At 43.8% G+C, this 27,954-nt stretch overlaps 1 protein-coding gene across 6 annotated transcripts; it reads right to left on the bottom strand.

Moving 5' to 3' along the window:
- Window positions 1-35: 35 nt before the first annotated feature.
- Window positions 36-26,076, bottom strand: LOC308607408 (Golgi apparatus membrane protein TVP23 homolog B). Of its 6 annotated transcripts, none has more exons than XR_014013999.1 (9): window positions 23,407-23,687; window positions 22,842-22,924; window positions 21,504-21,648; window positions 17,461-17,550; window positions 15,921-16,052; window positions 11,360-11,488; window positions 9,793-9,922; window positions 6,522-8,661; window positions 36-1,280 (listed from the first exon to the last, which is right to left on the bottom strand). XR_014013999.1 is itself a non-coding variant. In XM_081219288.1 (7 exons), the coding sequence occupies exons 1-7, from the start codon at window positions 25,954-25,956 to the stop codon at window positions 9,896-9,898; spliced, it is 618 nt and encodes a 205-aa protein (XP_081075414.1). In that variant the 5' UTR covers window positions 25,957-26,076; the 3' UTR covers window positions 8,669-9,895. The 6 variants fall into 6 exon arrangements, 3 of the variants coding, with proteins under 3 accessions (XP_081075414.1, XP_081075415.1, XP_081075413.1); XR_014014000.1 differs by lacking the exon at window positions 36-1,280 and having other exon boundaries at window positions 5,245-6,612; window positions 8,504-8,661; XR_014014001.1 differs by lacking the exon at window positions 36-1,280 and having other exon boundaries at window positions 5,245-8,661.
- Window positions 26,077-27,954: the final 1,878 nt, after the last annotated feature.

Below are 27,954 nucleotides of genomic sequence, written 5' to 3' on the forward strand. Positions count from 1 at the left end.
AATAAATGTGTGTGTGTGTGTGTGTGTGTGTGTGTGTGTGTGTGTGTGTCTGTGTACATGCACTAGGTAGGTAGATATAGATATGCAGAGAGAATTTATTTCAAGGAATATATCCATAAGATGTAAATATATAGATCTATAGATATAATTTACATTTATATCTCCTACTGGTCTGTTCCTCTGACTGGTACAAGGAGACTCACACATACACAAGGTATTACTAGCCAGTGTCCTACGCACGCTGATTGGGGGAGCATCACATGCAGTACTTAACAGTGTGAGCCTAAGTCGGACTCTCCAGATCTGAATCTTAGAGCCATCATGCACTAGATGCACTATGACCTTGGGTCAGTTCTTATGCTCTGCAAGCCTCAGTTTCCTCACCTGTAAAATGGAGATAGCATCTTCCTCCTGAGGTTAATGCAAGGGGTCAAAGAGGTCACCTGTCTCGCCCAAGAACACGCCGCTAGGAAGTGTGAAGCCAGGACTTCAACTCAGGAGGACTGTCTGCCACCAGTGCTCGTCCCCCTAACCCTCTGCCGTCACCTTCTCCTTGGGGATTACACTTCAGCTGTTTCTTCAACAGACACTCTCCTCAAAACAGCCCGCATATGTTGTTACAACTTCAACTCTGCTCTGCAGAGATGCCTCTTAAATTCATAGCTTCTGCCCAACCCTAAGGTAGAATTCCATGCTTCCATTGCATTCTGGTACTCGGATGTGACCACTGGCTTCAAACCCAGCATATCTTAAATTCAAACTCATCATCTTCCCCTGCCACTGACCAGTCCTGGCTTCATCTCTCTCTAGTTTGTGTGACCCTGGGAAAGCTACTGACCCTCCAAGCCTCAGAGTCCCCATCTGTTCAATGGAGGGAGGGGGTGGTGATATGAGGAAAGCAGACACATATCCTGTATGTAGACCTATCTCAGGGTCTGGTACATTGTAAGCACTAAATATATGATTGTACTTAGTCGTTCAGCATCTATTCATTCATCAGCACTGGTTTTAATTTATTCTACAATAGGAAGCATGGATTTAGTCCTAACCCACTACTTGCAGGCTAATTTTCCAGGAAAACTATCATTTCCCACTAAATCGAGTAAGATGCTACAGTATGGCTGTTTCCTTTTCATTTTATGTTGGTGTATTGCCATCTAGTGGACAACGCACAAGTTACGAGCAGAAGAGGAAAAGGGCGCGCAGGGAAAGGCGAAAATCCTAAAAGAAATGTTTACCGTGAAGACTGGTCCATAGCATTGTTGGATTTCAACAACTATCTGAAAAACATAAATAACAAGATGTACTCTGAATAGAAAATAAATTGTAAATGAACACTACAGTAAGTTACCAGCTTATAATCTTACAATCTCTAACTTGTTCTAAGCAAAATAAAAAATAATCAGCATTCTTTCCTGCAACTGATGGCTTTTCTCCATTTGAATTCTCCATGCCACATATTGGATGGGAATCTAAATCATAAGGAGGCCACTCAACCAGGGGTTAGACCTCCTGACTGCTCTACCTTTAACTAGCTAAGCAACTCTGTTTTCCTTTCTGAGTATGGTACCATTACGGAGTGCTTACCATATGCTTGGGACTATGCTGAATATTTTATACGGAGTATCTCACTTAATCATTAAATTATTAATAGTGAACCACTAGTAATGATGATTAGTGAGTTTTTTTTTTTTTTTTTAATTTTTTATTTTTTCGCGGTACGCGAGCCTCTCACTCCTGTGGCCTCTCCTGTTGTGGAGCACAGGCTCCAGACGCGCAGGCTCAGTGGCCATGGCTCACGGGCCCAGCCACTCTACGGCACATGGGATCTTCCCGGACCGGGGCACGAACCTGTATCCCCTGCATCCGCAGGCGGACTCTCAACCACTGCGCCACCAGGGAAGCCCGATTAGTGAGTTTTTTATTTCTCTCTTCAATCCTCTGACCTTTTGCTTCATGCATTTTGGACCTCTGTTGTCAAGTGCATATATAATCTTCCTGATGGATTGACCCTTTTATCAGTATGTAATGTCATTGTCGCTTGTAACAATTCTGTCTTAAAGTCTATGTTGAATGTGTCACCTGACCTCATGGTTTCTGATGAGAAGCAAGCTTTTAATCTTATTGAGCATCCTTTATATGTGATGGATTGTTTTCTCTTGCTGCTTTCAATATTCTGTCACTGGCTTTTGACAATTCAACTATGATGTGTTTAGATGTGGATCTCTTTTGAATTTATCCTTAGAATTTGTTGCACTTCTTGAAAGTGCAGATTAATGTAGGGTTTGTTTTTTTTTTCCAAGTCTTTCATGAAATTTGGGAAGTCTCCAGCCATTAATTCTTCAAATATTCTTTCTGCCTTTCTCTTGTCTCCTGGGACTCCCATAACATATATGTTGGTATGTTTGATGGTCCCACAGGTCCCTTAGGCTATATTCACTCTTCATTCTTTCTTTCTGCTCCTCAAACTGCATTATTTCAATTGTCCTATTTTCAATTGTTCTCTTTCATCTGTTGAACTTCTCTAGTGAATTTTTCATGTCAGTTACCATTTTCAGTTCCAAAGGTTTCTATTTGCTTCCTTTCTATTTTTAATCTACTGATATTTGCATTTTGTTCATAGCTCATTTTCCTACTTTATTTTAGTTATTTGCCCAAAGTCTCTCTTAGCTCTCTGAACATATATGACAGCTGATTTAAAGTCTGGGCTTCCTCAGGGAAGGTTTCTGTTGTATTTTTCCTGTGTACGAGCCATTGTCTTGTTTCTTTGCATGTCTTATAATTTTTTGTTGTTGAAAACTGGAGGATTTCAGTAATACAAGGTGGCGACTCTGGAAACCAGATTTGTGGCCCCTTCCCTTTAATGCTTATTGTGGTGGTGGCTGCAGGTTTTTTAGTGACTTTCCGAACTAATTCTGTAAATCCGTACTCTTTGTCATGTGTAGCCACTGAAATCTCTACTCAGTTAGCTTCATCTTCAGCTAATAATCAGGCAGGTATTTCCTTAAGCACCTGAAATAAGTCTTCTGCCTTTTGCTGAGGGGCTCATGTGTATTGGGACACACCTTCAACACTCCAGAAGTTTACAACTCTACCTAAGCCTTTATTTCCTGTCTGTGCAGAGCCTCAAGACCATCTAGAGATGAGAGATTAGGGCCTCTTCGGGTCTTTCCTGGGCATGCAAATCCTGCATATGCATGTGACACATAGTCGGGTGCTTGCAAATATACATATATTTCCTGTATATGTGGCCACTACAAAGCAGACTAATGCAGCTGCAGTGGTTTTAACTTGCAATTCAAATGCCATGAGCAACACTGACATGAAAACTGGTGACAGTTTTCAAACTGGTGAGACACTCTTGGTAAGGTACTGAAAGAGTACAACCTTCCTTTACTTGATAGTTGCGTTTTTGGGTAAGTCAAGTGTTGCAAATCTGCAACAAAAAAGGACTTACAGTCTACGCTCAGATAATTATTAATCAGTGTCAATGCTCACCAGCTAGAGACCATGCGGAACAGAACTGTGGTTGAACCAAAGTGGGTTTATTTGCACAAGGAAGACCACACACCATGGGGTGTCTCAGTACAAGGGTGCTAGGACGGGCTTATCAGAGAATTTGGGCCTGTGATAGGGGATTTCAAGCAGGGTTCCATGAACCATAGTTTTACTCCAGATTGGGTGCTTTCAGAAAGCAAAGCAATTCTGAGTAGGTATCTTGGTAATTTTCATCTAGGTGGTAGGGAGAACAGAGTGGTCTAAGACCACACTCAGCAGAGCAGCAGCAGTCTCCGCATAAGCCAGGAGAGGGGGTGTTTGCTCATGTTTTGTGGTTTGCGCGGTATTTTTGTTTCTATGCTCCAACATGACTACAAAGCATCCTCATTTTTGTCTTGCTGCCTCATGGTCACAGGGCAGCCTTGTCAGATGTTGGTGTCGTAGAGAATTACTCATGTTCAAAGAGAACACCAGAGCCTAGCTGTAAGGGCCAGGTCAGCCTCCACCTGACAGCTGTCAGGGGTTGCTGTTCCTTTCTCTTTATAGCAGGACTGTCACGTACATAATTTTCATGGGACACATGGAAGCTATAGAGATGTAGGACAATTTGGGGTTGTACAGGACTGTCCTATGCACTACAAGCTCCAGGCATCCCTAGCCTCCGCCCACTAAAATAACCAATTATCGTGCTAACCAATGATTAACACATTTACAAAAACACCCTCCCTTGGGGGTGGCACCACCTCAAGAGAACTCTTGAGGGTGTAGGCTCTAAATATCCTAAATCCAACCCCCAAATCACATTAAAGTAAGAATATATACGTAAGAGTACAGCAGCCTACGCCCTCACAGAACTATTTCACCAAATAGTGCTTTAATGGCTTTGCATCAAAAGTTGGCTTTAAAAAGGCCGTCCAGATCCAAGGCTATTTATTTACTGTAGAAACGGTGCCACAGCAGCAGCCGGTGCCCTCTACATAAAGCCCCCATGAGAAGTATGTGGTGGGCGCTGCCAGTTTCCTACCCAATGTCCCTTTCTCCCTTCTCCCCTAACAAAACCTCACTTCTACTCAAGGCAGCCATGTGCCCACCTTCATACCTGCTTTTCCAGACTTCCGTACACCTGGGTGACACCACTTTGGCCAATGAGATGTAAGCAAGCAGAAGCAAAAGTCTACAGTGGTTTCTGAGAAACCTTTTGCTTTTCTGCTAAAAGGGAATAGATAGGACGGGAACCTCCACTCTCCTTCCTTACTTATAAACAGATGAGTCATCTTCAGCTGTGACAGTCATCTTGTGACCCTGAGGCAATGAGCATGGGGACAAAAACCAGCTGAGGAACCGTTTAGTAACTGCATCAACACCAGCAAGTGCCCACTTTTAGACTTCCTTTGTAGAGAAACACACAAACCCTTTTTTTGTTTAAGCCACTATTATTTGTGGAATTTCCTGTTACTTGCAGTTGAACAAATTACTAATAAAGAAAACAGTTAAACATCAGATAACTTAAGGAATAAGAAATGGAGGTTTATGTTAAGCCTTTAATGTTACAACCAAGTAGGGGGGAAAAAAAGTGCTCAAACTATATGAGGGGGAGGGGTTTCAGTTAAATCTTCATTTTTCTTAGCAGGAAGCCAACAGCTACTATAGAAAGTTGATAAGTCAAGAAACACTGTACAAACAATAAGCATTTTATTTAGTATGGAAGTAAATACCCCAAAATACAAAACCTGCAGCAGCTGAAGATGTTTGCTTCTGGGGAGCAGAACTGAGAGTGCGATAAGACTTGCATTTCTTTGTAGCCCTTCGGTTTTCTGACCATGACTGCTTTAATTATTATTTTTTAATTAATCGTAGTGGGGAAAAGTTATATATAAGACTACATTTTTTCTTGGCACTAAATTTAACTTCTTCAGGAAGTGACAGGATTGCTCTTTTCCTTTTAGAATAACAATATTAAGGTTTTAAGGAATGTTTCCTGCTTCTCACAAGAATTTGATATTATTTCGACTTTATTTTTAATTGAAAAATGTATGTGACATATGATTTGAGAAGGTGTTCCTCAAAACCAGGCAGACTTTGGTTTCACCTTCCCAGCAGTGGTTTGCAGCAAACAGTGGCTCGGGGGCTCCTTGGAAAATGGTAGTTAGGGCTGAGCAGGTGATTCCAGAACCTCCAAACCTGTTTCCTCTAGAGCAACTCTGCTTTGCTCATTATAGATATTCAGCTTTGACACAAGACTTAGAAGAAAGAGCTCAACTAATTTGAACATCACTGCACTGCCACGAAAGTTAGCACAGCTGAACCTGACCTGCAAACATACTCAGTTTGACTTCACGTTTGTTTTCTTTTAAAATTTAATTTATAAACATTAAAAGATCAGATTTCATATAAACATCCAGATTTTCCATTCCTCTTAAAAAACTGAAAACCCTAGCAACACAGGAACCACACTCCTGAGTGGCAACAAGTGGCTGGAAATGAGAAGCCCCTGTCCCTTTAGATGGAGGTGGACTCTCCTAGTTGAATTTTCACCTGGTCAACTTCACCTGTCTGTTCTGATTAGAACTGGTGATGCTGCACTAAGGGACCAGATTCCAATTTCTTTCCTTGCAAAAGGAAATAGCATGGAACAGTGGAGGAATTACTGAATTAGGACTTAAAAGTTTTCTGAGGGCCTCCCTGGTGGCGCAGTGGTTGAGAGTCCGCCTGCCGATGCAGGGGATACGGGTTCGTGCCCCGGTCTGGGAGGATCCCATATGCCGCGGAGCGGCTGGGCCCGTGAGCCATGGCCGCTGGGCCTGCGCATCCGGAGCCTGTGCTCCGCAACGGGAGAGGACACAACAGTGAGAGGCCCGCATACCGCAAAAAGAAAAAAAAAAAAAAAAAAGTTTTCTGAGTATTACTTGTCAGTTGTGCACCTATATTCGTCAGAAGAGGCTATTACGTTGTGTTATGTTATGGAAACAAATTAACCAGGAAATCAAGTGACTTCACACACCAGAAGTTTATTGCTCACTTACGCCATTCGTCCAACAGGAGCAGGTGGGGGATTCTGCTCTACAAGCCACCCAGGGACCCAGCTGGCCGAGGCACCATCTCGAGCACCACTGGCTGCCACAGAAGGGAAGAAAGATTAGAGACTCTCACATCAGTTTCACCTTCCTCACCCAAAAGCGATGCAGGTCACCTTCACTCACATCACACGGGCCATAACTGATCTCATAGCTTCAATTAATTAGGGAGCTGGTGGGAAGTACAGGAGAACAAAGGGAATACTGGGGGAGCATCACTGTCTCTACTACATGCAATCGTCAGTAAATTATTTTACTTTTCTCCGTCTTAGCTATTCATCTGTAACATGAGGTTATTCATGATCTCTCCTCCTTCTAGAGGTTATGGGGGAAAATCAAATAAGGTAATAGACATAAAGGAGCTCTGAATGAGCTCTGAAGAGTTTTACAAACTTAAAGGACCACAGTAGGGACACCATGGTGGACTTACTGTGCCATCACCTCCACACAACCACACACACCCTTGCCTGTGTTTCAGAGCTGTGGGCCACACAACAGGCACACTGGGGGCTACAGAATGCAATGTTACTTTCATTTTAATTGCACCACTCAGTCAGTTCACCTGTGCTCAAGGCTGACCAGGGAAGATAAAAAAGAAAGCAACACCTGCAGCCCTCAGTCTCTTCAAGTAGTTTTCCAGTCTTGAGAGGACTATGTGTGGCAGATTTTACTTTCCAAAGATGGCTGCTTTGTCCCCTCCCCGTGAACTCAGGGGGACCTTAGTGGCTGCTTCAACCAGAGTATGGCAGAAGTGACACTATGTGAACCCCGAGACTAGTCATAAAAACGTCACACACTTCTCTGGCTCCCTGGGGAAGCCTGTCTTAGACCCCAGCTACCAGGCTGTGAAGAAGCCCAGATGAGCCTCCACAGAGAGACGACCCAGAGGTCACAAATGTGGGTGTTCCAACCAGCAACCTGGCTGAGGTTCAGCTGACAGCCACCATCAATCTCCAGACCCGTGAAGATGCCCCCAGATGTTTCCTGCCTCCTGGCCAATGTGCAAAACCCAGCCTTCAAATCTCTCAGCCGAGCCCCAGACTGTGCAGCAGAGGAAAGCTGTCCCCACTAAGCTCCACCCAAATTCCTGACCCACAGCTTGTGTAAGCATAAGAAAATGACTGTTTTACACTGCTAAGTTTTGGGGTGAATTTTTACGCAGCCACAGCATCTGGAACAGCTGGACTTGGTAGCATCTATAATATTAGCTTAATTACCTCACAGAGAAAAGAGCAAATATGTATTTGATGAACTATTACATCTCAAATACTATACTAATGGAAACAATTATGGGGGCTGCTGAAAATATACTGTATTGATAAGAATTCACTTAGGCTGTAGCAACAGAAAAACCAAAGCAATAACACTTAAACAAGACAGAAGTTTGTTTCTCGTTTAAAAATTCAGACAGGCAGTTCAGGGTTGCTGGCCCCATCAGAGGGAACTCAATCTCTACCTTATTTCTCTGCTGTTCTCAAAATAAGGCTTCCACCCCATCGTCCATGACAGCTGTTCAAGCGCCATCTATTCTGTCAACATTTCAGCTAAGAGGGGTGAAAAGGGGAGGGGACGCGCATGCCGGCCTTCTAAGAATACTTCCTGGAAGCGTAGCCAAGGTGCAGCAAGAAAATCTGGGAAAAACTGTCTTTGTTGCCATGTCCTGGCTAATAAGTGGGAAATGAATAGAAGGGAAAAATGAATATTGGGGGATAAACAGTAGGTCCCGCCACGTGCATATTCCAAAATTCAATTCATATGTGGTTTAGGATTGCAGCCTCAAATAACAATAGTTACCTCAAGAGCAACCCCCCCCCATGAGACTCTCAGCTCTACAGACTGACACCAGATCTTTCAGGTTAAATAAAAACATTTACACAGCATCCACTTTCCTCACCAGACAAGTGTAAATAAAATGGGAAACAAGCACTTACCAAATTAATGACTTAGTAAATTAATGATTCGTACGAAAGGAAAGGACATTTAGAGACAAATATTTCCTCTAAAATCAGTAATATGTCCTGATGGGTCTTCCTGTAATCAGTGTCTCCTTGGGCAAGTCAGTCAATAACCTGAAGTCCTGTTTCGTCACCTATAAACCGGCATCACACATAACAGGCTTGTCGTGAGGATCAAATGAGATTACGAGTGTCAAAGTGCTTTGTAAGCAGTAGAGTTTTATACAAATATAAAGTTATGCACCTTCAAAGCTATCACGCCAATAAGATACATTCAATTAAACAAAACACCTTCAAAAAATTTTTAACAATGTATAAATACAATCACAAAATAACCTATCTGCCGATTGAAACAAAATTTACAGTACCTACAACAGAATTTACAGATGCCTACAACAGTTTGCGGATTGTTACATATATTGTTTTAAGAAATACCATTAATACAAATACATGATTTACGATATCCCCATTATAGCAAGAAAAAAATAGATTCGTAAAATAAAACGTCTTTTAGGCATTTACAATGCCAAGTATTGAAATGATTATTCTCACTATGACATAAGAATAATACTCTTTCAGTGGTAAAAGATAGATTTCATTAGGCCAAGGACCACTGAAGAGCTTCTGGAAGGTTCCAAAGTAAAATCCGGCTATCTTTCCCCAAAAATAAATAGAACAGCAGCAATGCCTACGTATCCCATGAACATAAACTATGAAAATTCCTTTTATATTAACTGGGCCTTAAGTACGTGACTCATTACAAATAAAAATAACAAAATTTTAGAAACTAGTTAACACCAATAGCCCAAATTTGGTTTTTACCTGCCTGTAAACGCCTAGGATAAGAAGTTTCATCATGAAGTTTCATCATATATATTAAGTGTAAAATTAACAATTATTTCTAACTCTCTATATAAGCCAAAGTGCTCACTCTTACCATGGAAGCAAAACCTAAAATAATCTACAGAAATAGTATGTAAACACAGAGAGTTTTGAGATAGACTAGGAACATACTCCTTGTTCTGTGGATCAAAATGCAAAGGTCTCCATTCCATATGGGCATGAACACAAACACTTTGTTAATTTAAGACACATGGATCTTACACGACTTTGTGCATACACATATGTACACCATGAACCAAATGTTAACAATGTTTCTAGCTACACCACACCTTCAAGCCCCATATGCTAGAAAGTAAAAACTTAATATGAAAACTACTTCTCCTTTTTTTTTTTAAAGTAAACTTTAAAATGGAAAAACAAACCCAACACTCCTCTTTGCAATAGGTACTGAGTTCTAAAGGTTCACAGTCAAGACCCCCTTCAGTTGTTCCCGATGGAAAGAACACGCAGGCTCCCTCACTCTCTTCAGGAGGTCTGATCGTCTCCAGTGGTCTGCAAAAGAGAAACAACTCCTTAACACTAAAAGCTATTTTACTTGCAAGAGAAACAACTCCTTAACACTAAAAGCTATTTTACTTAACATACCAGATTTAAAGCACTAGGAAAACATTTTGTAATTGCCAGCACAGCCAGCTACTACATTACCTGGCATCCCATGGCCCAATTACGTTAAAAATTACTGTCATGCTAGAGAAGTAAAGCAACGGGTCCACCCAGATGTCCAGCAAGTCACTCTCATTTTAGCAGAGCATCACCAAGTGCCATGAAAGTCTACTGACCCTGTCCATGTATGTCAAGCTCAAGGTTCAATTTCACCTGAATGCTGGTAATCGTAAGGGAAAAAAAACCTATTAAGCACACACTTGACAATTACCATGAGGTGGACCTTACCCAGCAAAGGTATACTAGGACTCTGCAAAAACCCTCAGGAGGAGAGTCATGTCCCTACAAGAATCCTCATTTTCCCTACTTCTTAACTTTTATATAAGAGAAACTGTACAGGAAACGGCACTGGATTGCAAGAGAGCTGAGTTAAGCCCTAGCTTTGCACCCTTTTGTTTCTGTATGTTCCTGAGAAGTCACTTAGCCTCTCAGGGCTTTAGTCACAAATGTAATCCTTGAACCAGCAACCTGGTTCCACCTGGTTCCAACCTGGTACCACCTGGGAACCTGCAAACACGTGACCTATGAGACCCGGCCCCAGGGCAACTAAATAAGAAACTTTGGGGGTAGGATCCCACAATCTGTGCTCTAGCCCTCCAGGAGATTCTGATGCATGTCCAAGGTTGAGAACCCGTAAGTGTCCTGTATAACGTTACCTGCCCAACCTACTGCATGAACACAAACACGAGACATCACTCATACAAAGACCTAATCAATTTCCCAAAAGTTTTACCAATTCCTATTTACCTATGAATACCACTTACCCCATGGAAAACTCCGATTTAAATCTTCATATCGGGGAGCTATAGTAAAACCTATACATTCTTCAAAAACAAACCGAGTACTTTAAAACAATCTTTAACAATACGGTCTTATTATGCTTCTAACTTGTTCTTACTATAAAGCCTAAAACCACACAATATATTGATACATTCTTCAAAACTGTTCATTTAGAGCCACCGGAAGTAATGGAAAGCAACTGAACTTCAGCAAATTAAAAAAAAAAGTTATTATCAATGAACATTTATCCCTCTGGTTTTAAAATAATTTCAGGATACCGACAATACATTTCTGGAATGCCCTATAAGCCTCCAAAGAGAAATTAAAATAACTTTATCATCATGATGTCATACTTAAATAAGTATGTCCCTTTAAAGACTTTTTTTAAAGTACTTCATAGAAATTAAACTCTACAAGAGTTAGAAATCATCACTGCATTAGTCACTGACCGCATCCAAATTACCCTGACATCCAGAAAACACTTACTTGTCTTAAAAACTGCTTTCCAAGGTACGATGTAGCCATGCTGGTTAAATTCTTCCTGCTGCCCACTTTGCACCTGATGTAGCCATACAGGTTGGCCCCTTGCAGCACCACACCCATGATAACCACCGCCTGGGAGAGAGGAATAACCAACAGTTACGGGCCTGACATTGACTGACCGTCTCTCTGCCATAAACAAAACGCGGAGACTGTCTCGGGAAAGAGCAGGAAGAGGAAGCTCTGTGAAGAGGGGTTGTGGCTGTGAGACTCCCATGCACCCTCCCTCCCAGGGCAGACCCGTCCAATCGCACCCTGCACCACCCAACAAGCACCCATCAACACACATGCTCTGTGCCAGCCCCGGGGGTGCAGTGGGGGGACCATTCTCTAATATTTTCCATGGTTCTGTGAGTAAAGATATAAAAAAAGTAAATGAGACTCAGAAGGGGCTCAAATGTCAACTATTTCCTTAAGAATTCCAAAAGAATGGTCAAGAGATAGATCAAGTTCAACACACTGAAAGCACAAAGAGCTGAGTCTCTGCTCTATGCTAATGTGTGGGCAACACCTGGCGTCTAAGAAAGCAAACCGGTGCCTCAAGGTAGCAACCAACAGGGGTTTGCCTTCTGTGACAAGGAGATGGGGGGAAGGGCGCAGAGGGGGACACAGCACTAGGAAGAAATGCACTTCAGCAGAGTTGTTTTTTCCTTGTGGCCACAGTCCTATAGGTGACCCCACTAAGACCGCTAAGGACTGAGAATAAGAAACACAAGCCTACTATTTAAATATTATTAAAGAAAAGTTAATTTGAACAACATGAGGGGATCCCACGGTTAAATATTCTACAAAGCTTTTGTGTAAAGGGTCAGATAATAAATATTTTAGGCTCTGCAGGCCATATGGTCTCTGTTGCAAATACTCAACTCTGCCATTCTAGCCCCAGAGCAGCCACAGGCAATATGTAAACAAACAGGCAAGGCTGTGTTCCAACAAAAATTTACAAAAACAGGCATAAGGCCAGATTTGGCCTGCAGGCCACAGTTTGCCAAGCCCTGTTCTAGAATAAGCAAATGGTCTGCGTAGGCAGGAGGACCAACGGTCATCAAGCCCATCACCACAGAGAACAGTGGGTGGGGAAGCTTGAGGGACGGGATGCCCCCTTCCTGCCCTGTGGTCTTAAAACAGGAGCCCAAACCACCTTTCACCCCCCCTCCCCGCTCTGCTTTAGGGAAGGGGAAACACTGCCACAGAAAGACTGGGCTGCCTCCCCAGAGAGAGGTGAAGGCTCCAGGAGCTCACAAACGATCTAAAGCAGGAGGGCAGAACCACGACAGAGCAACCAGAACTCCACTACGTAAGGGAAGGAACCCGGGCAAGGCAGCCGGCGGCAGGGCTGTGGTCCCCTCCTCACACCTGCGCCTTCAGTCGACCAAACCGCAGCTCACAGCAGAGCCCAGATGTCTCAGACAACAAGGAAGGCAGGCAAGGAGAACTCACCCACACGAAACCAACATAAAGAGAAGGTCTGGACAGAGCTGCCACTGCGAACAGGAGCAAAATGGGGAGGGGAACAGGGAAAGGCAGCTACGCAGAACCACAGCAAAAAACAAAAAGAAGAAAGGAACACAGTATGCAAAAGGCAGACGAAGAATCGATTCTAAAAAGAAACAGAGTCCACCAAAATAACAGCATTCCTGAAGCATATGTCACCCTACAGAAGAACCTAAAGATAAGAATTCAAAGAGAATGAAGGTAAGACAAGACACCAGAAGGAGTTGAAAACAGAGCTGGCAGAGCTCAGGAAACGCAGAGAAGCCCTTGCTAAAGCAGCCCACTCAGCTCTCCCTGGCACTCTCCACTCTTGTTACCTTGTACCACCTTTCTAACAACCCTTATTTACTATCTGTCTACACTCTGCTCCGCTAGAAAGTGGTGCTATTGGAGCAGTCATCTTGTTTATCAGGCCCTTAATCATATCCCCAGTGCCCAGGACAGCTCTGGTGTATGGCAGACTCTTTTAAAAAGATGTGCTGAGTGAATAACCAGAAAGGAAAAAGATGAGAGACGAAAGCATTTAAGATAGTAGATGAGAACAGATAAAAATGATCCAACACAGAGGTAACTGGTACCTCAGAATTAGAGACACCAAAAAAACAGAACATAAATAAATGTAAAGAGAACAGAAGATAATTTTCCTGATTCAAAGCAAAACCTGGGCCTGTATATTAGAGGGGCACACAGTTTCCAGAAAAAGCAATACAGAAAGATAAACACAAAGACAATCTGGTTATGTATGCTATTTTAAAACTTCAAGAATGATTAACAAAAATTATTTGTCCAGGGAGAAAAATAATTCACTCCCTTACATGGAGGTTAAGTAAGCCAGGCCTCAGATTTCTCTACAATATTCAATATTAGAAAATGAGTAAGTAATGTCTTCTAAATGGTGAGAGAAAAAAGTTGTGACCCAAGAATATTAACTTAGCCAATTCTTTATTCAAGAATAAAGAATCTTTTTTCAAGAATGAAGAAATAAAGAATTTATTCAAGCATAAAGAGTTTATTCAGAAAGAAAAGAAAAAAGAAAAGTTTATTCAAGAATAAAGTCAACAGGCTCATATTCTTAAACATGACAGAGCCAAAGGAAAATAATACCCACAAGTTTTTTGAAAAAAATCACCCAACAATGAAATTCAGCCAACCAAGAGGTAAAGGAGAAGTTGCAATAAAAGGACTGAATCAATTTATTTAAAAGTAGATCAAAGACTGAACAACCAGTAACAAATATCGTTTCAAAAGGTAATTGTTATAAACCTTGACAACAAAAATAATACTGGAACAAAGAAAGCTCAGGCATAGAAAGGGAAGAAACAAAAGAGGGAATATAAGAGTGTTTATTTCATTCCCTTTCTAAACAGTCTCTAAGTCAATAAACAGGAGTAAGTATATTACTTAAAATAACTAAAGTAAGACTACAACCAACAAAAATCCAGAAGTGGAAGGAGGGAGGAAAGGTGGGAGAAGGCATGAATGTTAACTTTACATCTTTCACAGCAGGAAATCAAGACATTAAATACATTTCTTAATTCATGAAAGAAGGTATGATACATGAAATGCATGAAAGAGGGTTATGTGATACAGATAACTACTAGAAAAACTAAAAACAGAAAATAAACCTTCCAAATCTCAAAAGGGAAAGTATTTAGGTATGTGTATGCACAAAGGAAAAGAGAACCTATACAGCGAACTAGACAAGGAAATATTAACAACAGGGGAAAAAAACACAATTAAGGCCAAAATACATCTGATACCAGTAAGTATTAAGTGAGATAAAATCAATTATTAAAAGAATAAGACACACAGTTTGGGCTAAGTGACAGATTATATTTTCCAAAGATGGTGGCAACTGTACCTCCACATGCTCTTTCTTCTAGAATCTTCTTACTCCCCCATCAAGCTGTAGAGCCTAATTTCCATTCTCCTGAATGTGGACGGGTGCCAAAAGTGATGCTGTGACTTCTGAGGCTAGGTGGTTGTCATGGGCTGAACTTTGTTCCCCCAAAATGTATATGTTTACATATATATATATATATATATAATCCCAGGACCCCACAATGTGACTGTATTTGGAAACAGGGTCTTTAAAGAATTAAGGAAAAATAAGGTCACTAGGGTGGGCCCTAATCCAATATGATAGGTGCGCTTATAAGCAGAGGAGATTAGGACACAGACATGTACAGAGGGAAGACCACATGAAGACACCGGGAGAAGACAGTCAACAAGCCAAAGAGACAGACCTCCAGAATTGGGAGAAAATAAATTTCTGTTGTTTAAGCCACCCAGTGTGTGATACTTTGTTATGGCTGCCCTAGCAAACTAATACAGTTGTACAAGGTAATACACCTTGTGAGCTAAAACACTCTCAACTGGAGCTGTGACCCTCCAAGTAAGCTGTGACCCTCCAAGTCTAACTGCCATGAGGCCACCAGACTGTAATGAAGCCCCAACCAGCAATGTGGAAAGACCGTGTTAAGAGGCCATGGGACCCCATAAAGAGGAGAAGCCTCACCAGCCCCCAGCCACTGTCTGACCACAAGTACAAAAGATCCCAAGCCAGAACTTTCCAGACAAGCCCTTCCCAAACTTCTGAACCAGTGAAACTGCAAGAGAGCATAAGATGACTGTTGCAATAGATAACCAGAACAGGTTACCAACCAGTATTTTCAGAAAAGACCACTCTGTTAGTTCCAAACCAAGTTAAGCACGTTTGGAGTACACTGACCATCCCCAACCGACAAGATTATGTGATAAATGTGGTAATCACTGAACAAGATGGGCTAAATCAAATTCTGCTAAGCACTTGGAGAACTGGTGAGATGGAGTCTTTCACAGGACTCTGCTCTCTGTACTTAGAGAAAAGCAGAGTTGAGAAACCAAACTTGGGAAATACATGATGAAGCTGCCTATTCAAGATGGGTCCCTGAGGTTAACACAGGTGGTTGCTTATTATGATTGTCCATCAGCCACCTTAGTGGGTTACTGATAGCTCCACACTGATACTCACCAACCACTTCACTCTGAAGGAGAAGAGGGCACTAAAGGCAAATATTACCCACAGCACCGGACAGGCAATGAGTCCTAACCAGAAGATTCTTGATTCAGCCTCTGAAACTGTTTTACTGTCTTGAGGAGAGGCCTACAAAGGAACATGAATTTAATAACCAATGTTCTGTGATATTTATCAGCAAAAAGTTTAACATTTTTAATGAAAAACCCCTTACCCTCAAATTCAAATAAATTAATACAGACAACCCAAGTCCCAAGTCAGAACTCCTACCCCTCGCCCCACAATCTCCCTCAAACAAAACAGTAGATCTACCACTACTGTAATTTTGGAACTGGTCTTAACACACTTTGTTTTAAATCGAGAATGTTTCATTTTCAGGGCAGAGTGGACAGTCTGTCATCACCCAAGACAGTAAGAGTGGCCTCTGATAGGTTTCTAGTCAATCCTTCTTGCACTTATACTGATTATTCATAAGCAAGCTTTGAAAGATGCCTTCTTAGGTGAGGATTCAGGAAATCAAGGCTATGGTCATCCTGGAGACTAAAAGGTCAAGTCAGGGTCCACAGGAAGAAATGCAGTCAAGGGATTCTGGACAATGACCAGAATGTCTCAGCAACACCCAGGAATTTAAAAGGGTGCTGAGTGGTTTCCAAGGTAGATTTTATAATATAAAGGACTATGGGCTCACTGAGCACAATGCTGTTTTCTGAGGAGTCCTAGTCAGGGCCTAACAAGCAGAGGCAAGCAATTTAATTGGTGCTGTCTCCAGGAATTTTGTCCTCTGGCTCCCAAACTGATTTCCACTACAGATAAGCAGGCTAACCCAAAACAGAGCAAGGTCCCCTAGGGCTTCTGAAGGCACAGCCTGAAGAACAGACTGCTCTCTGCTTAACTCAGATTTTCTATCCAGCTGCAAACCTCCTCTTTCTCCTGCGCACGAATGGAGGACCCCGGGGGCAAGGACAGAGGGAGCCACTGGAGGGAGCTACACTAGGCAAGGCACACAGGGCTGAGGGTCACAAACAGAGACCCTTCAGCAGCAACCCCCTGGGAGGCAGCTAAGCACACGGCATAAACCCTGAGCCCAAGCCCTCTCAGGGTTCTTTCCTGGACACGCCCTGTTTCCAGTCGGAACTAGAGAAACGCAAGGCAAGTTTAGAAGGCCATCTGGTTCTGTGCTATACCATGCCAAGCGATCTAGGGCGGTCCCTTATGTGTAGATGCATCTGAAGTGTTTAGGTAATTGACCCTTAAATACTCAAATGTATCTACACTTTTTTTTTTTTTTTTTTTGCGGTACGCGGGCCTCTCACTGTTGTGGCCTCTCCCGCTGCAGAGCACAGGCTCCGGACGTGCAGGCTCAGTGGCCATGGCTCACGGGCCCAGCCACTCCGTGGCATGTGGGATATTCTCGGACCGGGGCACGATCCCGCGTCCCCTGCATTGGCAGGCGGACTCTCAACCACTGCGCCACCAGGGAAGCCCTACACATAATTTTCTGAATGACGCTCAAAAAAAAAAAACAAAGGCAGTTTACCTTCCTGGACTCAAACACCCAATGGCTTTTTCCATCTTCATCAATATGATTCCACCAGCGCAGGCCAACCATTAGTCTACCTGTGACATTCTGGTAAAGATTAATATATGCACACACATTTTAAAAACATTATTTACAGGTCTACCATAACATCGTATCTTAGTGTAACAGTTCACAAACAAGAAATCATCAACTTTCCCGCCATAATATCCAGTTAATGACCACTACGTACCAGGCCTGGACAAAAGAGTAAATAAAATGGCAATGGCAGGCCCCACAGGGGCAGAGGTGACAGGGTCAGCACACCCATAAACATTACCCTTCTTTTCCCTCACGAACTCTTGTCCTTCCTCCAGTTCCCTAATGTGTTTCTAAACCCCTTGCTCTTTAGCTACTGGGACCTACTTTTTCCTATATATCCTGACCACAGTACATATACTTTATAACTATGCATCTCTAAAAAAGGTTATGGACTGAATACTGTGTCCCCCCAAATTCATGGGTTGAAACTCTGCCCCCACCCCATCACCAAGTGATGGTATCAAGAGAGGGCCTCTGGGAGGTGATTAGGATTAGATGAGGCCATGGGGGCGGAGCCTTTGTGAATGGGATTAGTGTCCATTAGTAAGAGTCAAGAGACAGCTTTCACCCTCTCTCTGCTCTCAGTCATGTGAGGATACGAGACATCAGCAGTCTGGAACCCAAGAAGGGCCCTCACCAGAGGCTGACCATGCTGGCACCCTGACCTTGGATTTCCAGCCTCCAGGACTTGGAAAAATAAATTCCTATTGTTTGTAAGCCACCCAGTCTCTGGTATTCTGTACAGCAGCCCAAACGAAGGCTACGGTTATAGGCACTGACCCTCATTCAGTACTTGAAATGCACCAAGCTCTTTCCCTCTTACTAATGTAACTGCTTTGATAGCTTTCCTAACATAATGAAAGGAAAACAGAAGAGAAGAAGAGGAGCCTTAGAGACCAAACTTCATTTTGTAGAAACGTTACCAATCAAAGGCTAAGTAAAAGAGAAGAGCTGGCAAAGAAGACCGAGAACAGCCAGAGGTCTATTTTAGTGGCACTTTCAAATAACAGCTCTTAGAATAGTCTCAAACTCCTCCATTTTCCCATTTTCCAATTCTTTACTTCCTGTTTTTGTCATTATTAGTTTATTTTCCGAATTTCTCTCAAGCTTATTGTTTTTGTTTTTGAAACTTCTAGACCTCTAATAAAAGACTTTTGTCTATTGTTTTTCTTCTGAATTCAGCTTTAGACACGTTTCAAAAGTTTGAATGCAGATGATCATTATCATTAAGGTATAAATAATCTGTATTTACAGTTTTTATTTCCTTTTTAAGCCAAGATATTTAGCAGAATGGCTCTTTTTAAAAATCCCAATTTTGACAACCATTTTTTTTTTATTAGTCTCCAGTTCTGTTGTACTGGACTAGAAAATGTAGCTGCTTTGGGCAATTTCTTTGGATCTTCTTCATAGTGATATTTAGTGAACTTCTGTACATGTTCCACAGAAACTGAACAAGAAGGTATTATGCCTCTACATACAGAGTTCCAAATACTGCTATGAAAGTGACCTTGTTATTTCATTCAGATCCTTCAAACCTTACGTATTTTTTGTTGCTCTGATCTGCAAAGACAATGGTTTGTTAGACTTCTATCACAACGGTGTTCCTCCATCTTCTCTAGTGTTTCTAGTAGTTTTTCACTATAGTTTGATGTGATGTCATTCTGTGAATGATCCTCACTGTGACTCATCAACTGACCTTTCTTGTTCCACTGAACGCTGTCTTACTCTCATTTCTGCTTTGTCTGATAATAATATAGCGTCAAGTTTCTTTTTGTTTGAATTGGTCTTATATTATCTTTGCCTTCTTTTACTTTTTCTAATGTTACAATTATAACTAGATCTTTTGGGTTGGACTTTGATTTTTGACCAAATCTAAGAATTTTTATCTTTAAAAAGAGGGTTTAATCAAATTACATCTACAGCTGTAACTAATGTGCTACTGCTCCCACCCCCTTGCACTCTGCCCTATGATATTTCAGGTTCCTGGACGCTTGCTTTGTTCTCCTTCTCTTGATGTATGTTTTAGTTGCTCCTGTCTTCTCCAATGTTGTGGAAGACACACAATGTTTTAAATTTTACTAATAGTTAGCATAAAAATTTGAAAACAACTATTTATTCTTTTTTTACTATATTTCTCAAAATAAAGAATAAGACAAAAGCCCCATATGGGTTATAACATTTAAGTTCTTTTCATTTTTTAAATAACTTTATCTTATTTATCTCTTATTTTTTAATAATTATCTCTTCTTTTGACAACTGCCTGGAGATTTACAACTACAACACACTGCTGTTCTAACTACATTCAGAACCCTGCACACCCACTTCCCCAAGTCCATTTAATAATGGACTGGTATTCTGTACATTCTTGACTTCTTAATTTCATATCTCAATTGTCTGCATATCTGTAAGTAATTCTGCCACAGATGAAAGGGTATTTTTTAAGCCCTTGTTTTAAAAAAAAATATATGTTATCAGAAAATATACTTTCTGGCCATATTTCTTTTTTTTTTTAATTTGTTCGTGCTGCGGCTTGCATCCCGGTATCTCAGTTCCCTGACCAGGGACTGAACCCAGGCTATGGAGTGAAAGCCCGGAATCCTAACCACTAGGCCACCAGGGAATTCCCTCTGGCCACATTTTTTAAAACTCTAAACCCACAAGGATCTAATTATATAATTTTTGGAAATTACCAGGAAGAACTGACTGAAGGTGGTGTTCTATTTGGCTAAGCAGAAATTACATGAACAACAAAAAGAAACGTTCCTCAAAACAAAACTGTGACCTGGATACAGTGAACACTTTAGAGCATAAAGCAACAGAAGAAATTCAAAGAAATAAAAGGCAAAGAAGACTGTACAAAAGAAAAGCCTACAGGATACAGACCTTTGTAATCCTTACTCTCAGCATTTTGTGGCCTATGGAAACTGGCCACCACCAAGCCAACCACTTCTGATATCTGTAACAATCAAAAGATCTAAAAATGGCTGGGTTGGTGGGCATGAGCAGACCTGTAACATCTTACTGGTTTTTGAATCAATATACATATCTCAAATTCCAAAAGTAGCTTTTGTCTTTTTTTTTTTTGCCTTCAATTTTTCCCCCTACCATTTTATTATGAAAATTTCCAAACACAAAGAAAAGTCAAGTTTTACAGTGAATACCCATATACCTATCACCTAGTGTCTACATTTAATATTTTACCATGGTTACTTGATCACATGCCCCTCTATCTATATACCTATCTCTCTATCCATCCATCCCTCTACCTACCACTGCCTCTGAATTTGAACCATTCCTTACACTCTTTTCTATCCCCTGCAACAGGATCTCTCAGCCTCAGCACTATCCACATTTTGGGCCGGATGATTCCTTGATGTGGGGGGCTGTCCTGTGTGTGCACCTTAAGATATTTAGCAGCATCCCTGGCCTCTACCCGTGTGATACCAATAGCACACTTCCCCCACCCCCAGTTGTGACAACCAAAGATGTCTTCAGATACTGACAAACGAACGTCCCCCTGGGGGGCAAAACTGGACCTGGCAGAGAAACACTGCCCTCAAGCTCAAATAGGAGCCTTTGCAATGGTCGGTACTTGAGTATTTGTGGACAAACTACCCTGGGGCCTTATCTAGAAATCATACACGGCACAGCCGGAGGTGACCCTGAAGCAAAACCAGTGGTGAGGATTAGAAGCAATACGCGTAGTCTGTAGCTGCTGGTCACATTTTTGTTTGTTTGTTTAACTTTAAAGCTGATGTAGGTTAACATAAAGCACAGACAAGTCAGTAAACCTACACGTGATCTGCCACAACCGGCACTTTGACACAGGCGAGGCCCAAGGTAACAAAAAGATAAATTAATACCAATCGGAAATACTAAGTGTCATTTTTTTTTTTACTGTTTACACGTCATTCAATCTCATCATATAAACACGATTTTAAAATAAAAACAATCAAACCTACCTTGACTGCCCAAAAGTCACATGACAACAATAAGATAATTGTCACCATACAGGCAATAAAGCTGCTGCTGAACAATTCACAGAGAAGATAGACTATAATTGCACTGACTCGAAAGAATAAATGGAAAAATGATGCCACTGGGTGTCTGAAAACCAAAACATAATAAAAGAAATGCAATTACATTTACAACAGGTACTGTAGATGTAGATGAAAATGTTTCAGCCATAGCAGAACCATGCAGAGTCTTGCCAAAAGAAAAGATGACTTGAGGAAGAAGCAAACCGCCTACCTCTCTCTTTTCATAAGTCCCATTTTTTGACTAGGCCCTGCTGTCACAGAAAATACACTATGTAAACGTGACTTTAACACCTCATTGATTAGAAACTTTCACAAAATAAATAACAAGAAACTTTACCAAGCTTAGAGGAATTAGGAAACTACACTCTTAGGACTGACTCCTATTTTCACATGTCTAAAAATCATGCCCTAAGAATTTCTAGGCCCTCAGAAATCACTTCAGGCATTAAGACAAAGTAACCATCAGGCATAGTTGCCGTTTTATCAACAGCTTCGTTGTGATATAATCCACACGCCACACAATTCCCCTATTTAAAGGGTATAATTCAGTGATTTTTGGTATATTCACAGAATTGTGCAATTATCACACAATCAATTTTAGAACTTTTTCATGACCCCAAACATAAAGCCTATACCCACGGGCAGTCACCCCCCCCCCATTTACCCCAATCCCACCCCTCTCCAGTCCTAGGCAACCACTAATGTACTTCTTGTCCCTATAGATTTGCCTATTCTGGACATCTCACATAAACAAAATCATATAATACATGGTCTTTTGTGACGGGCATCTCTCACTTAGAGATGTTTTCAAGGTTCAGGTAGAATTTGATTTCATCAAGTGAATTTCTTTAGCGGTAACTAAGTTTGGGATAGAAATATATTTGGCTTGATATTCTCACATTAGTTGATAGAAAAGATACAATTCTGAAATTTGCATAATAAATCAAAATGTAATGTATCTACAGAAACTATCTAAAGAAATGGTGCATTCTTGGTACAAAAGTCAGAATTAAAAATACCAGTGTTCAAAAAATTGGATTTGCAGATTGAGAAAACTCAGTCTTGCATAAAATGCCGTATGTCAGTTATTCCCAGGGAAAACGTGAGATGTCACCTCATCTCGGACTAAAGAGCAAAGCAGCAATACACAATATTCACCAGCACATCACAACCACTCTGCCCCGAACCCCGTCGCTGGCACCAGGCAATGGACAGAACAGCACCAGACACTAACCCGAGTCTTGCAACTTATCGTTGTACCTGATTTTGGATTTTTTTGGTCTACTAGTTGTCTCCTCTTCTGCATCAAACAGTGAAACATCTTCAATGTCATCATTACTGTCCTGATAGGAAAAGCAAATATTCATGAAGCAGAATGAAACTCCGTATCGCATGCCTACTACATGCAAGGCAGCACGCTAGTCAATACGGAAGATGACGGTAGGACGCGGTCACGGCCACCTGGAACTCACAGCCTAGGGAAGGGGCGAGGGCAGTTCCCTCCCCCAACCCTGATCACCTGGCCAAACCCCACGTGGCAACCCAAGCACCTGCCGTCTCCATCCCACCCAAGAAGCTGCCAAGCGCAAACTCAATGCAGCCACCCTCAGGGGGCTCTCCCAGGTCAGAGAAGGCTGAGGCTGCCGAGATAAACTCACTGTCTCTGGCTCCTCCACAAAATCATCTGACTGCAGCTTTGTTTTCCCGACCCCTTCTCACAACTCTGTCCCCTTTTCTCCAAGGCTAAACCAGCTACTTGTAGTCAGAATCCCTTCTCTCCCCGCCTCCTTGGGGGCGTGTTCCATCACTCTTCCCCTTTATTTACAGTTTCCTGTATCTTCAGGTCTTTCTGGTGGATCTTTCTCATCAGCATACAAGCTTCTTCAGGTGTCCTTTACAGCGTGAAGAGATGTTTTAATGTCCTGATGCTGAATCTCCCTTCTGTCCTCTACTTCCCTTCCCTCCTCAACCTCAGGTCTCTAAGTGGTTCGCACCTCAGCTCACTGCAACTCACCTGCAGCCTCAGTCACGCTTCACACCTTCGTGTGAAGGTGCCAGCCCCTTCACAGTGCCAGCCCCTCCCCACTCACCTGCCATCTCTGGCCTCACCCCCGCTCCACTCCAGCCCCTCATTACCCGGAGTATCCCCCTAAATGGAGAGCATACCATGTCACCCCCCTGCCCAAACTGTTCAGTGGCGCCCCTCCCTGTACAGGATAAGACTTAAATCCCTCAGGCACAGCAAACCAGAGCTCGTGGCAGCTCAGGACCTGATCCCGAGCCCACCTCCCGACAACGCCCCCTCCCACTGAGCACTGCAGCAACGCTGTCACTACCTGCTCTGGGAAAACACTTCGGGCCCTCCCACCTTTCTGCCCTTCATGTTTTCTCTACCCAGAAGCTGTTCCCTTCCCCATCCCCTATGAAGCGGACCATCAGGCAAACGTCAAATCATCCTTCAACTTTCAGCTCAAATACTGCAACAGCTGAGAAACTTGCCCTGAAAACCCCAGGCATCCCCCTTCCCCCGTTCCCACAGCACCTGGGCAAATCTCCGCTTGAACGATTATCTCGGGATATTCTTACTGCAAGTCTACTCCTACCTCCTCCTAGACTCCAAGCTACTGGAGGGCAAGTTCCGTCCCTGCATTGTAATAAATCCTAGTGTCTAGCCGAGCACCAGGCCAGGTGCTACAGTATTTGTTGAAGGCATGAGCTAATAAACAAAGGAGCAATCACCTACGACACGTGGCAGACTGTGATCAGTGCCAGAAGTAACGTGAGCGCAAACAGGAGCAGAGGGAGGGGACAGGCTGTGGGGAGGCTTCCAGGAGAGTTCACCCGCTGGGCCTCCCTCTGGCCCCTTGACTAGGTATCTGTTCACAGGCACAGAAGTGGGAACACAAAGAGTATGTATGGAGAAAGCCCTCAGAGTAAACGAAGGTGGAAGAGTGGAGGAACAGCTGAAGCTAGAAAATGTAAAATGGATTCACATCTATGAGACCAGTGGTCTCCACCTTGGTGACAGGCTAGAATTCTCTGGGGGTACTTTATTTAGGCAAGAGGGGATGGAAACCAGTGCACAAGTAGAGGGCTCGACTTAAGAAGGCAGCACCGGGACTTCCCTGGCGGTCCAGTGGTTACGACTTTGCCTTCCAGTGCAGAAGGTGTGGGTTCGACCCCTGGTCAGGGAGCTAAGATCCCACATGCCTCGTGACCAAAAACCCAAAACATTAAAAAAAAAAACAAAAAACCGCAGCACAGACAGTGCAGTTACATAAAACAAAGGCAGAGTAAACAAGAGATAACGAGGAAAGCTGGAGATGGCAGGCGATGCGGACACCGAAGGCTTCCACCTTCTCAGTGAAATGAGCAGCAAGGCTAGGGGCTGAGAGCAGATCAGGAAGAAACGCTGAAGGTCTGAGGGAGAAGCCCTGGAGAGCAGCCTAGGTGTGAGGGAGAGGGGACTACGGAGGGGGCAGGGTGACTGCCTGGCGGCCCTAAGGGCTCGCTTGAGGTGCCTGGCCACACGCTTAAGTGCGAACAGTCAGTGCCGTTGTGTGTTTCTCTCCAGCCTCCTTCAGCCGGGGCGCAGGTGCAGACCATCACCGGATAGTCCCCACTCCGGTCACCTCCCCGGAGCAGCCCTTTCCGACCCTAAATCCCGAGAGCGACCTATTCGCAGACACCCGCTATCACATCCCCCTGGTTCTGTGATCGCCCTGTGAAAAGTACCTTCAGTCTTCTAACTTACCTTGCCTCCCCACCTCCGGCACCCTCCAATTCACCCTCCGATTCAGGGCAGGAAATCGTCTGTGCGGTTCGCAGCCCTTCCCCGGGGCCCAGCACAGTGCCTGGGCCACAGTAACCCCTCAAGAGGAAAAAACGCCTACAAAATCTAACTGAAAGTGTAACTTTTTAAAAAATAGGAAGAAACTACGAAATGATTCTTACTAATCTCTGGTCCTACACGTGAGGGCTGTAATTAGCTCGGAGGGGCAGATGCGGTCACGAGAGTGGACCAGCCACCTCCAACGCTGCTGTGACAGCACAAACTTGAACGCGAGGCCGGGGGGGGGGGTGTCCCCTAATCCCACGTGCAGGGCGGCGGCCCCCCTCCCCTCGCCTGGCCACACACGGCGTCTCCACGGCCGCCCGCCCGGGCGCGACCCCGCGCCTCTCACACCCGCGCCGGCCCTCAGCGCAGCCCGGACCCCGGCCCCGACCCCGGCCGCCCCGCCCGCCGCCCACCCGCTCCTCCTCGGGCTCCGGCAGCGGCCCCGGACGCTCTGCACGCGCCCCTCAGACCTTGCAGGCCTGGCCCAGCCGCCGCGGCCCTCTCTCCGCACCCACAGCCCCTCACCTGCTGCAACATGGCGGCCCACGCCAGCCCCACTTCCGGGAGCCACGTCAGCGCCGCAGCCGCGGGCCGGGGACCAGAACAGACGAGGAGGGTTCACTCCGGGCCTGGAGGAGTCGGAGTAACAGAGGAAACCCGACCCCACTTCCGCTTCCGGGCCCTCAGGGGAGGAGCAAGTAGGGTCGGGGGCGAGCGTGAGGGCGGGGCGATTCGGAGTGGGAGGATCGGGGCGGGGCTAGAGAGGGCGCGGGGGCGGGCGCGGGGGCGGGCGCGGGGGCGGGCGCGGGGGCGGGCGCGGGGGCGGGCGCGGGGGCGGGCGCGGGGGCGGGCGCGGGGGCGGGCGCGGGGGCGGGGAGCCAGGACTCGGGCCGGGGCACGGGCCAGTCCAAGCAGGAGAGGAAAGTAAAAGATGCTGCTTTAGGGACTTCATGGTTTGTCACCTGGAGATGTTGCTGCTGCCTACAGAGTGTCATTCCGCTAGTGTGGATGTCCTGAGGGCAGGGGTGGGGGTCAGGGGCATGATTATTCCATAGTTTTCATTTCGTTTGAGTGTTTTACGATGACGTGTAATTCCGTACAGGATTACTTTTGTACCTTAAATAGTGGAAGCAGTTGAAGAAATAAATGTCCTCCTGCGAAGGGGTAAATGTTAAGAAGAACGAGGCAGGAGGACCCTAAACATGGCGGATCTTATTAAGGGAGAAAGATAGACCTGGGAAACAGTAAGGAGAGAGGCTGAGAGCGAGGGCCCCGGAGTCTGAGCCCCCTGTGTTTGAGCCCGTCTACTCCACTTAACCAATTTTCTAGCTAACCTCTATGTGTCCTTCCCTTCCTCAGTAAGGTGATGATAATGGTATCCCTACAGTGTCCATACCTACTCAATAGATGTTATTATCACGGTTTTAAGTTTAGCCGCGAATATTGTGATCTTGCCCCTTGAAGGAGCTGAAATTCAGGGACTTTATGTCATCTTTGAAACTGTGATTATAACAATATCCTATCTGCCCAGCCTGCTGTCAAACTGCTGTTGGAGGGCTCATGGAATAATGTGTAGAAGCATGTTTCCTTAATTGAAGGGATTCTTTCCATTCAAATCACAATTTTTACATGGCTATTTGCCAGTGCTACTTTAAACCTGATTTCCTAATAATGGAGAAAAAATTCTCCAGGGAGAGAAAGCTTGGCAAATGATGGTATTCCTGCACCTGGAGGTGAAAGCGGAGGCTGGGAACAGGTGGCCTGTGCATCTAGCCTACCCATGCCAGGGTTTTGGTGGCCCACTCAGTGTGTGTGTGGGTTGTGGAGTTTTGTAGGGTTGGTGTTTTGTTGTTTTGTTCTGCATTCTGTTTCAATGGTTTCCATCCTACGCCATGCTGAGCTACTGAGTAGGAGCTACCCCCTTCATATGGGGCTTGAGCTCTTTGATGGGCCACAGCCCCTATGCTGGGCTGCCCACATCTAAATCACCTGCCTGGCCCCTGACACCAACCTCAGCAGGCTTAAGTAGCAACCTCAACACACATGCTACTAATGTAGAAAGGATGAATGTGCCTAATTCTCTTCCATAGGAGTTAGCCCTGAGGAGGAAAAATGCAATTTGAGGGCTTCTCCTTTTAGATTCTTAATTGAACTCACTGAGCTTCATCAGGCTTCCATACGAAAATACCAGGGAACTCCAGTGCATTATTCTGATATAATCCCATCAGTTCATTTGCTAGAAGAAACGACAGCCCTAAATTGGTAGCCATGAGTAGTATTAAACTTCCAACATCTCCCATCAATGAAACAGGGCTTCCATGCCTCTCACTGAATGGTGTTCAGTGGGACTACAGATGCCAATCACCCCCAGCCTCTCTCTGTTTTCTTACTTTGACAAGTATCAGTTCTTTGGCTTATAGGAAAATAATTAAAGAGTTCCCATGTTAATTGCCAGGGAACAGTTGAAAACAAACTAACAAAAAGAGGCCAAACACCAACATCCACTTGGTTTTTTGTTTATTATAAGACGCTGTA

The sequence above is a fragment of the Mesoplodon bidens genome (genome assembly GCF_964165515.1).
Source record: "Mesoplodon bidens genome assembly, chromosome: 19".
Lineage (NCBI taxonomy): Eukaryota > Metazoa > Chordata > Mammalia > Artiodactyla > Ziphiidae > Mesoplodon > Mesoplodon bidens.

Coding starts and splice junctions, on each gene's coding strand:
- LOC308607408 (XM_081219287.1), bottom strand. CDS start 23,454: ATGCTGATGAGAAAGATCCACCAGAAAGACCTGAAGATACAGGAAACT. Junction 17,551..21,503: donor GTGACTTTTGGGCAGTCAAG/GTAGGTTTGATT, acceptor AATCTTTACCAG/AATGTCACAGGTAGACTAAT. Junction 16,053..17,460: donor GGGTGTTTGAGTCCAGGAAG/GTAAACTGCCTT, acceptor GTTCCTTTGTAG/GCCTCTCCTCAAGACAGTAA.